At 55.5% G+C, this 12,183-nt stretch overlaps 1 protein-coding gene across 1 annotated transcript in view; it reads left to right on the top strand.

The window, feature by feature from the left end:
• The window catches only part of WNK2 (WNK lysine deficient protein kinase 2), a 124,428-nt gene that overhangs the window by 46,972 nt on the left and 65,273 nt on the right, over positions 1-12,183 (top strand). The window contains exons 5-7 of the mRNA XM_012651814.1: positions 2,094-2,182; positions 3,677-3,896; positions 11,660-11,951. Coding sequence (XP_012507268.1) covers positions 2,094-2,182; positions 3,677-3,896; positions 11,660-11,951 — 601 coding nt within the window. The remainder of the gene's footprint in view (positions 1-2,093; positions 2,183-3,676; positions 3,897-11,659; positions 11,952-12,183) is intronic.

Genomic DNA, 12,183 nt, shown 5'->3' with positions numbered 1-12,183 from the left:
GGGAGGAGGGGCACCCGCTGGCCATGGGCAGCAGCTCTTGAGGGAGGCAAGGGCCGACTGTGGTGGGAGGAACTGGGGGGCTCCAGAGACTTAGGGCTCCATTTGTGAGGCCTCAGCGGTGCTGGTGTGGGGTGTGGGAGGGGCCCCTGGGTTCCCAGAGGGGCATGGACGGTGGTCTGGTTGGGACATGGGCCTGGTTGTCCTCCTGAACTCTTGCCCTGGGGGTCTTCGTCTGCCCCCAGGCCTGGGGGCTCCAGCAACCAGGGCTCAGTGGGCATGCCTCCCTCCCTCCCTACCCCTGCCTTTGGGAAAATTTATGCTTTATGCTCTCTATATTTAAAAAAAAAAAAAAAAGCCAGGTGAAGCTTTTGAAGGCTAAATATTATTGAAGGAGGAAGAATGTGATAGTTGATGCCCTCAATGTGTTTAAAAAATTTTTAATTAGTTGCCCATACCTCCCTTCAAAAAAAAAAAAAAACCAACAACCCAGCAGATTGCAGACGAAACCTGCCTACCCCCTGCTCCTGAAATCCTGTGTCTGGCTGCTGGGTTTGCACTCTGCTCCCTTCATGCATGGCCACTGGCTGTCCAAGGAGGGCTACCCACCTCAAAGCCACCTGGCCCGTGGCCAAGAGTGACCACAAATAGTGCTCTTGTACCCTCAGGGCGGGGAGGGGAGAAGCCCAGGTGTGGTTAGAAAGGCCCCACTCTCTGGGCAGCATCCCATCCACCTCGTCACCGCAGTTCCTCTACCAGCCTCTGAGGTGACAGGGCAGCTGGAACAGGAGGCCCTAGTGGCCCTACCTGGGAGGCTTTGTGGCCAAGCTCTCATCAACACCTTTCCAGAAACTGACTGCTATATTTGAGGTGTTAACCCCAGTATCAGATTCTGCAGCTTAGGTGGAAGTGCTCACTGTGTGTTGTTGCCGGGGCGATGGTTGCTTTGACAGAAGCAGGGGGAACCCAAGAAGGTGTCCTCCATAGGAGACCTAAATAGTAGGAAACCAGGCTGCTGGCTTCACACAAGTCTCCAGTTTATTCCCTGCTCTGCTTTGTCTTGCCTGGGGCTTGAGCTTGTTGCATCTGTGGCTATACAGTTTTCATCAAAATTGGAAAATCTTTGGCCATCATTTCCTCAAGTATTTTTTTTATCCCTCCTCCACCCTGAATCCTGTCCTTCTGTGACTCCAGTTTTGTATATGTCATGTGCATATTTGGCCCTTGCGAGCGTCCCCAATTCTGAAACGAATGGGGCAGAGCTTCAGCGACCATCTGATCTATTGCTACATCTTCAAGTTCATTCATTGCTTCTGCAGTGTTTAATCTGGTGTTCATCTGCTCCCGTGAAACTTTCAATTCAGATGTTGTGCTTTTCATCTCTAGTTCCATTTGGTTCTTTTTTTTCTATCATTTCTCTTCCTCCTTATGTTCATTTCCTTTAAATACTTGTACATAGCTATAATGAGTTTTAGCCTCCTTGTCTGCAAGTTCCAACATCTCTCTCATTTCCAGGTCTATTTCTGGTTGTAGTTTTTCTGCAGTGTCATGGGTCACGTTTTCCTGCTTGTCGGCACATCTTACAATTTTTGATTGGATGCCGTACATTGTATGTATTGTGTTATTTCCTGACCTCTGTGAACTCTGGGAATTGTTCTGCCTGCGTTTCCCTGTTGTTCTTTGCCCAGCCCTGTGGAGTTGACTATGCACTTGTGGGACTCATGTGCAGATATCTGGGGCTCTTTTTGCTGTGTTGCTCTCTTCTTTCTGGAACTTTCCTGTGGCCTCCTCAGCCTCCCTGTATTCTGAGCTCCATCCCAAAGCTCAGTGGGATGGTTGGGTTCTGCTGGGCTCCGGGCAGTGAGCCGGGGCTGTGGGAGGGACTGGCTCACCTGTCCCTTTCTCTCAGAATCCATGTCAGGTACTGCCCCATCATCTGGTGTCTGAACATGGCCATTTTGCATATTTTGTCCGATTTCCTAGTAGTTTGTGGAGGTTGAGTCCTGCATATGTAGGAGGGTGTGGCTGGAGAGGTGTCCCCTGTGCTGTGGACAGCAGCCGATCTGTGTCAGGTAACTCTGCTCTCCCATTCCCAGGGCATCAAGCCAGCCAGCTTTGAGAAAGTGCACGATCCTGAAATCAAGGAGATCATTGGGGAATGTATTTGCAAAAACAAGGAGGAAAGGTGAGTTTCAGTGTGGTGTTAGGTTCTGGGGTCTCTTCCAGCTGAAATCATTCCTGCTGGCATTTAGCATCGTGTTCCTGACAAGAGAGAACTTTAGGAGACAGTGGGCTCAGGCCAGGGTGCGCGGGCACGTCAGCAGAGGCCGCTGGGCATGTTGGCTCTGCGTGCACATGGGGGACGCCAGGCAAGGAGGTCAGGCCTGACGTCCTTCTGTGCTGTCCGGGAACACCCTCCTTGGCTGGCTACTGCTCACCAGCCCAGCCTGCAGCGTCTGAGTGCCTGGGCCTCCCTTGCCCCTCCTTGCTTTTTCTCTGCGTCATGGCATGTGGGTTTGCCCATTCCCATGACCTTAGAGGACGTCTCCATGTGAGGGGCTCCAGATGGGCTTCAGTCCTGGCCTCCCTTCTGAACCCCAGGCCGTGTATTTTATGCATCTAGTTGTTTGACCGATCTCAAAAGTAGCATAACTCCAGCCACTCCACAAAGCCAGCTCCCCACCTCAGAGCAGGGCCCGTCCTTCACAGCTGGTCTTCCCTCCCAACAAACAAACCGGGGTACACACACCATCTGGTGTGATACCCCTCAGCAGTAAGCAAGGATGGATTATTGATACTCACAGCCACATGATGACTCTGCAGACATCATACGTGGAAAAAGCCTAACCCCAAACAGTGCGTGTTGTGTGGTTCTGTTTATACTAGAGAAGAGAGCTCATTAGTGGTTAGCGATGCTTGTTTGGCAGAGCTGTGAAGAGCCCAGAAATGGTCAGCAGAGTGACACCCGACAGCAGAGCCTCGGTTCCCTGTATAGGGCCCTTCTGTGGCTGGACACCGGCTTGGGACCCCCGGGTTCCGCAGGTCCTTGCTCACCCTCAGCACCCACTCTCCCCTCCTCTCTGCCTCACCAGTCCCTCCTCCTGTACAAGGCCCCCCAAAAATGTCATTGCTTCGTGGTACTGAGTGGGGGGGCTCGGGGTGGGGTTCCACCTCCTCTGTTTGCATTTTAGTCCTTTCTAGGGCCAGATGTCTCTTGTGACAATTGAAAGCCCCCCAGCATGTTAGCAGGGGCTGTGTCTGCATTGTGGGAGGCCTGGTGGTTTTTAAAATTCTTTTTTGTATTTATTGAATCTCTTTCAATGAGCATGTTTTCTTTTTGTAATGAGGGAGAAAAAAGGAAGTCTTAAAACACTATGTAGTAAGACTTTTGTTCAGATTGTAATTTTTTTCCTTATCCCCTGGGAGTTAAGGAAATACACACTCAGGCAGAGCTTGCCCATCTAGTAGTAAAGTCGGAGGACTTTCTGACACGGGAACAGGCCAGGGAGTACAATGTTTAGGGCCGAGATGTTTGGGTTGAGGCCTCTGACGCTCAGGTGCTCGGCAGGTTCACGTCCTCAGCCATGGCTCGTGTGGCCGCGCCAGCCACAGTAGCAGGAGTGTGGGTGCACAGGCCCCCAGCGCCCAGGCCCCTGCCTGTCAGCTGCTCTCCCTTTAGGTATGAGATCAAGGACCTGCTGAGCCACGCCTTCTTCGCAGAGGACACGGGCGTGAGAGTGGAGCTTGCGGAGGAGGACCACGGCAGGAAGTCCACCATTGCCCTGCGGCTCTGGGTCGAGGACCCCAAGAAACTGAAGGGAAAGCCCAAGGACAACGGAGCCATAGAGTTCACCTTCGACCTGGAGAAGGAGACGCCCGACGAGGTGGCCCAGGAAATGGTAAGCGCGCTTCCTGCTGCCACGCGTACCCAGCGAGTGGGTCTCAGACGAGCCACAGGCAAGTCTGGGCTGCAGGCTTGGGGAGCGTGTGGTTTCCCAAGGTTAGAACAAAAGCAGTCCTGAGGGGAGATTGTTCCAGAAGGAGCGTGACCTGTCTGGTGGAGAGTGGCCGGCACGGGCTGGGAGGGCCTCGCGGTTCAGCCACGCCTGTACGGTGTTGGCGTGGCGTAGGTGGGAATTCTCCTCCCCTGCCGGGACTCGGGGCGAGCGGCTCGAGGTAGCGTGGTGGAGGACTCGTGTGGAAGTGGAGAGGGTGGAGCGGGAACTCTGAAGGGTTGGAAAGGCCTTGTTTGCTTTGGCCAAACGCTTGCTGACTTTGCTTCAATGTGGTGGCTTTGAGTTTGGGATCTTTGCCTTTCATTTTTTATTTATTTTTATTTTTTTATTTTTTTTAGGAGATAGGGTCTTGCTCTGTCACTCAGGCTGGAGGCTGGAGTTCAGTGACACGATTGTAGTTGACTGCAGTCTCTTAACTCCTGGGTTCAAGTGATCCTCCTGCCTTAGCCTCCCTAGTGCTGGGACTACAGGCACATGCCACCATGCCTGGAAATTTTTTTTTTTTTTTGGTGGACATGGGGATCTCTCTATGTTGCCCAGGCTGGTCTCGAACTCCTGGTCTCAAGTGGTCTTCCTGCCTCGTCCTCTCAAAGTGCTGGGATCGCAGGCATGAGCCACCACACCAGGCCCATGCCTTTCCTTTTGCTTTGGTGACACTGTCATGATTGTTTTGGTTTCTGGTACTTTCCACCCAGAAAGGCAGTGGATGGGGTGCATCTCCATCTTTTCTCTCCTTCCTGCTCCTTCTGTCTGGGTGAGGAGCTGGTAGGGTGGGGGGTGCAGGAGTGGCCCTTTTCTGCCAGGGTGTCAGGCTGGGCTGCATTGGAGGAGGCCCTGGGCTGGGGTGAGAGTGCCGGTGAGAGGGAAAGGAGAGGTCCAGGCGCAGGTCTGGGTGGGAGGAGAGGCCTGGCTGATGCAGGTGGTAATAGTGTTGTCCTAATAATTGTGCAGGGTGCATGGTACAGGGGTGCGGAGGTGGAACAGCTCTAGAGCCTCTAATGCCAGGCTAGATTATTTTGATTCGATTCTCTAGGCCTATGCCATCCAGGGGTAGCCACTGCCCATGTGTGGCTACTAAAATTAATTAAAATTTAAAATTCAGTTCTGAGTCTTCCTAGCTACATTTAAAGTACTCAGTACCACATGTTAGTGGCTCTTGTCTAGAACACTGGACATTTCCATCATTGATGTGCTCTGTTGGGTGGTGCTGCCCTGGGCTGCAGGGGCAGCTGAGGTTACTGGACAAGCACACCTCTGCTGGGGTTACAGGGCTTGTTTGCTGGCCAGTGGGCAGCTGACCCCAGAGAAGGACAGTGGTGAGAGCCTGGCCTGGGAAGGGCCACAGGGCCAGTGGTGCCTCCTGAGAGCCCCTGTGTGGGGCCTCGTTGTAAATTACAAAAGATGAACAAACTTGGACAATTAGACAAATTGAGACAAGGGGCATGAAAGTCTGCCTGGAACAGACAAAAGCAAGAAAGTCACAAGGGGGAAACCAGTGGGAATGCAAGTGTAGAAAGGCTCTCAGTATTGCAGGTTAAATAGTTGAGCTTTAGAAATAAATGAGCTACTAATTTTTAGTGGAAGGACTGAGCAGAAATACACCCAGCACGCTCACTGCTGGAGAGCCCTGTGTTCACGTGGCATGCCCACAAAGGTGCACGTCCTTTTTTCTTTTTTTGTTTAAATAAACTTTTTACTGAATATAGCACATCTACTGAAAGTGTCCACATGTTACAAGTCTCAGGCTGGTGGTTCTTCACGAGCTTCGCTTCTCCAGGCCTGGCTGAGTTTCAGTGAGAGGTGGACTGGGCCCTTGGATGGCGTCCGCAGAGGCGGGAGGGCGGCCTACCTGCACAGGCTCCCGCGGGGCCAAGCTGCAGGAGGCCCCACTCGGATGAGGAAACTGAGGCTTGGGCGACACCCTGGAAGGTGTGTGAGCCTTCAGAGGCAGGAGGGGTGGATGCGGTGAGCTTTGGGTTCGTCAACCTGGAAGACTCTGCTCCTCCTTGCAGCTGCCCGTCCGTGGGGGTATGTGTGCGTGGGAGGTTCGATGGGGCATTGGGTGTAGGTCGTGCAGCGAGGTCGGTGCAGGAAGGGTATCGCAGCCTTGCGGCTGGGCTTCCTGCAGCCATGACCTCCCAGGAGGGAAGCTGGGGCAGAGCTGCTGGTGGGGTTTGCCGCGTGGCTGAGGGGTCCGGGGCCGTGGGCCTGTAGGGCTGCTGGGGGCATGTCTCATTGCCTCATGCCACCCCCAGCCTCTCCATAGCTGTGGGAGGGGGTGCTCCTAGTGGGTACCTGAGTGCAGGGCCTCAGTGCCTGGAGGGGAGGAGACACCTCCTCGGGCTGCTGGTGCCCTGGCCAGGGCTCTGCCTTCCCCTGGACAGTGGCCTGTGTCTGGGGCTGTGATCACACAGTGAGGATGGCTGCAGTGTCCCCCAGGCTGGCTTCTCTGCAGGGTTCCTCCTGTGAACTGGCTGCAGTCACCCTAGATGCTGTAAGGTGGCACCTATGTTCCCACCCATCCCACCCCCACCCGGCTTGTCTCTGGTCACGTCTTGACCCAGGCACAGAAAGCTCTGCTGTGAGCAGATGTAATGTGGTCATTTAGCTCTGTGCTTCCTGGGGGGATCTTTCATGGCTCTTGATGACCTTATGTGGTGCACAGAGGTACATTTTCAAATTTCATCACCACGGGTTTGCTGTGACTTGCATTCACATAATTACTAGCACATCTGTCCTGTGACTTCAGGAGCACCAGTTCTGTTCATTGATACGATAGCGTCCCTTCACACTTTTATCGCAGGTAGCAAGGAATGTGGCGCTGTGCAGGCAGTGCCGCTGTGAGCTGAGCGTTGGAGTGCTGGCCACAGGCTGGGATCTTGCTGGCCACTCAGTGGGAGGGCTGGGGACCACGCAAGGGCCACCAAGGAGGAGGGAAGGCAGCCTCAAGGAGGGACAGGCTGCAGGAGTGTCACGCATATGGGGCGGGTGAGGATGAGCAGGGTGCTGGGCTGGCCGCGCTGGCTCTGGCCTTGCAGGGTGTGTCTCTGTTGCGGTGCTGAGGTCTGGGCTGATGGCAGGGATGGGGTGGGGGGATGTTGCTATGGGGAAATCACCTTAGGAAGGGCAGGTAGAATGAGGTTCCCTCATTCCTTCTACGGATATGGTTGGGGCGCTGGGCTGGGCAGGGCGAAAGAGATTTGGGAACCGAGCCGGAGCTGAGCACCGATTCCCACGTGGGTGGCGCATCCTGGGAGGTGCCCACGATTGCACACAAGCGGGCTCCAGACATCTGTGCTTCAACCAGACCTCGCTGCCTCCCAATTTGGCTTCAGTTCTACCATCAGATCATTACGGTGCCCAAAACATGCCCTGGACCTCATGCCCTGGACTCTGCCCGGCTGCTTCGGAAGCAGGTGAGCCAGGAGGAGGCTCCCAGGATCCGGCCGGTCCCTGCTTTCATCAACACGGAGACTCTGTTCCCTGGCCCCGCTGCCTCCTGCACTGCAGTTGTGGACGCGGCTGTCCCCTCAACCACGGCCTCCTGTGCTTGTCACCACACAAGTGCCTGGCACTTGGCTGAACTCCTGGGCTGGGTTCTGCGTCAGCACACAGCGGAGGCCCCTCGGCACCCAGCACCTCTCCCCGCCCCACGTGTTTTCACTGTCAGACGTGCTGCCTATGAAATAGAGCATCCGTGCAGAAGGGATGTGACCTGTGTTCAGTTGAAGAGCAATAATGAAATAGTGCACATCCACACTCTGATAAGAACAGGAGAGGCCAGTGCCTCGTGAGCCGCCTGTGACGAGCTGAACACCACATGCACGGTGGGGATCATGCCGCGAGCGAGGCCCTGGGTGTGCCTGTTGCGCTTTCAGCTCTTCCCCTGCCGCTTGCTAGGCCGCGCAGGTCGGTGCCTGGCCCAGCGCCTTTCCAGGTTCTAGCCTCGCCCTCCTCCTTCCCATCCATCTGAGACACCGCAGTCCTCCACTGGGGCCCGGGGCCTTCCCACCATCTCACCACAATGCCCTGGAAACAAAATGATGGCAGCACCTCACTGAGGCTAGGGAAATGCCAGTGCCTGGGCCTGAGGCTGTGCTTGTTCTTAAAGCTGAAACTAGCAAGTGTGAGGTCTGGAATGTCCTGGAATCCAGACGAGACTTTCTTCTGGAGGGGCCTGAGGGCAGGAGAGGATGAGGATGGGGCGCAGTTCTGCTCCCTCTGAAGTCAGCTCTCAACAAATACCACTGGGAGGTGATGTCGGGCAAAGATGCCCCAGAGAGAGGCAGAGAAGGGCAGGTTCTACGGGACCTGGGCTGGCTTTGATCTGGAAGCGACCTCTCTGCAGTGGGACCCCCAAGGGCAGGGGCTGGCAGCCCCAGCCCTTCCCTCCACCTGCATGACCTCTGATGATGGAACATGCCAGTGTGGCGGGGAATGTGGCTAAGTTCTTCCCTGTTTGGGAAAAAACAGAAGAAATGCCTTGGAGAGAAAGGCTGGGGGTGACGGTGAAGACAGACTCAGAAGAAAAATCAGGCTGTGGACTGCCGAGCGGCAGAAGATAGAAATGACAGCAGGCGTGGTCTTCAGCAGCCTCTGGTCAGGTGTCTGGGCCAAGGCGGGCGAGGGTGGGGCTGCCAGCCTGGGTGTGACCCCAAGGTCACTGGGTACCTTCCGGACAGCCCGAGCTATGTGCTTACCAAGAACAGAGGCCCCAGCAGAGCAGGTCTGGCTGGCCTCCTGCACACGCCTGCCCCCAAGTACCAGTGACAGGGAGGACACCTGTCTCGGCCTCCCTGTGAGCCGTCCAGGGTCGGAATCGTTCTCTGGGGCTCCCTGGAAAAAGTCCACTCCCGACTCTGAGGCCAGAAGAGGACCTGGCGCCTGGTGCCTCCTCCGAGATAGCAGACCATCCTCCTCCTTTCCCGGTGGGCTGCCCCTGCCACTAGGCAGCCTCGGGGCTTGGGTCAGTGGGGACCCCAAATGTGAGTGGGTCCCACTCACTGAGCTGTCAGCCTCTGGTCACACCCAGCTGACCCCTCTCCTGAGTCAGGGGAAGTTCCCACAAGGGCACAGAAACTTCATTCTGTCAAACAGAATTGCCTTTTGATATAAAGTTTGTTGGAACAGTCACAAACTTACTGAGAAATTACAAGGGCATGACAAAGAACTGTGCATTTTCCATGAACTGTTTCAGAGTAAGTGGCTGACCTGATTCCCCTTCACCCATGAACACTTTCATGTCTGTTTCCTACCAACTGGGACATTTTCCTGCACAGCCAAGCGGGCAGCCAGCACCGGGAAGTATCAGAAACGTGTCCCCCTCAACCCCGTCCTCAAGCCACTCAGGTCCCCAGATGTGCCGGTGATGCCATCACATGTCCCCTTGGCCCCCTCAGCCCCTGACTTCCGTGTTCAGTTGAAGAACAATAATGAAATCGTGCATATCCGCACTCTGATAAGAACAGGGGAGGCCAGTGGGGAAGGGCTCAGGCATCGCTGTGTGGGTGCGTCACGGTCAGGCCTTATGTTTGCGGGAGTCTTACAGAAGGGGCTGGGTTTGTGTGTGTCCCTCTGGGGCACATGGCTCCGCCTGTCTCTGTGAGGCAGGACACTGGCTCTGAGCGCTTGGTGCGGGTGTCTGCGGCTTCTCCGTGTGGAGTTGCTCTCGCCTTTTGTGACTGTGCATGTGTTGTGGGGAGGCGCTTGGACACTTCATAAATGGTCTGTTTCTTGTCAGATTTTGCGTTTACTTAATTCTTTATCTCTCTACGGACTCACAGCTTTTGGTTTTCTTCAATGGATTATACTCCACAAATGAGCTGCCCATGGCTGTCTATCAAATTACCCCCAAATGTAGTGCTTGAAATGCTTCTGGCCTTGCACAGTCTCCGAGGTCAGGGATGGGGCGGCTCAGCAGGCACCTCTGGCTCAGGGCCCCTGGTGAAGTGCCGTCGGGCGTCGGCTGGGCTGGCGTAGGAGACCTCAGTTCCCCCGCAGGTGGCCCGTGCATAATGCTGCTTGTTCTGGGGCTTCTGCTAGAGCAGGTGATCCCTGAGAGAGGGAGGGAGGGAGACGGAGACACACCGAGGGAAGGGGACAGAGGAGAGAGAAGGAGGGAGAGACGGGAGGAGGCAGGGAGACCAGAGGCCCCCACGGCCTCCCACCTGGCACCGGCAGTGAGACCTCATCCCTTCTGCCACCACAGGTTATTTACATCCCCCAGGTGCAAAATATGTGTCAGAATTTGTGGACATGTCCTTCAAACCGTCATCGTATCACTGTTCATTTTGATGTTCAAAATGTCCCAGATTTGCCAGCAGGAGGCCCTTGGTGCTGGCTCCCATGGCATTTTGCGTGTCCCTGTCATTCTCTGAACATGTCCTCGCTGTCGGGCTCGTCCTTGTTCTTGTCCTGCCCAGCACTGAGCCACCACTTCTCTGAGCAGCGCTGGCTTCCTGTCGTGGCAGAGCTCTGGGTGCTCCTTGCTCCCTCCCAGTGGGCACAGCTCACAAGGGCACGTGCGTCTGCACGGTTACACACACGCAGACAGCGATGCACGCATGTGCAGTCTATGTGTTTATTCACGTCTGTTCTATGGTTCATACCAACAGCTCCAATTCCCACCCAGCAGAAGGTTCCTATTCTCGAGTCCAGCTTTCCGTGTCGGAGGAGCCTGGCTCCCACGCTCCTAGTATACTTTCCTAGTATATTTTCTCATCCGGTCAGCTTTACGCTGGTGGCTGACCTGCAGCTGTCCCGTGGCCCCCAGCAGAACGCTTGTCCTCCAGCACAGGCCCTCATCCCTCCCGAAGGCGTCTGGCCCATCCTGCCCGACCCAGTATCTTTAGGGCTGAAGTTTTCAGGAAGGAGGGAAGGCTCGGGTGGATTTGGAATCTTAGTTCTGACAAGTTTTCATATGTTTGCTATTGTCACCACACCTGCAACCTAGCGAGGGCAGCCCCTCCAAAAGCGGTCTCTTTCTTCAGAAAGAAGGAAAGTAGCCTGCCGCGACTGTTCTCGGCAAGCTCAGGATGTTTCCTGGTGATCTTGGGGCTCCTTTACAGTGCTCTCAAATGCTCTGCTTGGTCAGTCGGTTTTAGAATTTTGTCAGACATCTGTGCACACCTTTCTGGTTTCAAATTACAAAATGAACTTCCTTGCTCTGTTTAGAACTTGGGTGTGTCCCCATTCCCCATTTTGGGCAGCCCCCCAGCCTCTGAGGTGTCTGAGAAGATGCCGAGGAAAATGCTGGCCCCACACCTCCTTGCCGCTGTCCCTGAGCACAGAGACAGCCAGGAACCCCTTCCTGCCTTCGGCCAGCCCCGGGTGGTCTGGGAGCTCATGAAGCCCCCAGGACTTGCCTCCTGGTTGCTCTGGGTTTCACTCTTGCTGTCAACCCTATGGGAGGCAGGTTGGGCCTGGGCGATGGCCTTTCTTCCCCTCAGCAGGCACCTGCCATGTGCCAGTTGCCATCCCAGAGCTGGGCCCTGGGGATTTTACGCTCAGTGGTGGAATAATTACTCATGGGATGACAGGAGCGTCCTTCGAGGAATGAGCGGGTGGTGGGAGAGCACTTCAGGTGAGGGGTGTGGGGTAGGGTGGGCTAGACCCTGGTGACAATAACAATGTGACTGCCTTTGCAGATTGAGTCTGGATTCTTCCACGAGAGTGACGTGAAGATCGTGGCCAAGTCCATCCGTGACCGTGTGGCATTGATCCAGTGGCGGCGTGAGAGGATCTGGCCTGCGCTTCAGCCCAAGGAGCAGAGGGACTCGGGCAGCCCTGACAAGGCCAAGGGTCCGCCGGTGCCCCTGCAGGTCCAGGTGACCTACCACACCCAAACTGGGCAGCCTGGGCTGCCGGAGCCCGAGGAGCCGGAGGTCGACCAGCACCTCCTCCCACCCACGCTGCCGACCAGCGCCACCTCCCTGGCCTGTGAGTGCTCAGGGTGGGATCTCCGTGGGCACCCCTCCCACGCCCCTGCTGTGGGTTAAAGAAAAATGAAGTTCTTTCTCTTTCTTAGAATGCTTTGTGAGGGAGGGAGGTCAGCACGGTGGCCCGTTGGAGTGTGCCCTGTGACGGCTCACTTCTTGCCAGCGTCCTCTGCGCTGGGGCATGTCAGGAGCCTCAGAAGAGTGTGTGTGTGCGGAGTGGTGGGGCCGGCGAA

This window comes from Propithecus coquereli, unplaced genomic scaffold, assembly GCF_000956105.1.
Source record: "Propithecus coquereli isolate 6110/MARCELLA unplaced genomic scaffold, Pcoq_1.0 Scaffold370, whole genome shotgun sequence".
Taxonomy (NCBI): domain Eukaryota; kingdom Metazoa; phylum Chordata; class Mammalia; order Primates; family Indriidae; genus Propithecus; species Propithecus coquereli.
The sequence above is the reverse complement of the archived record's forward strand: the minus strand, read 5'-3'. Positions and strand labels throughout refer to the sequence as shown.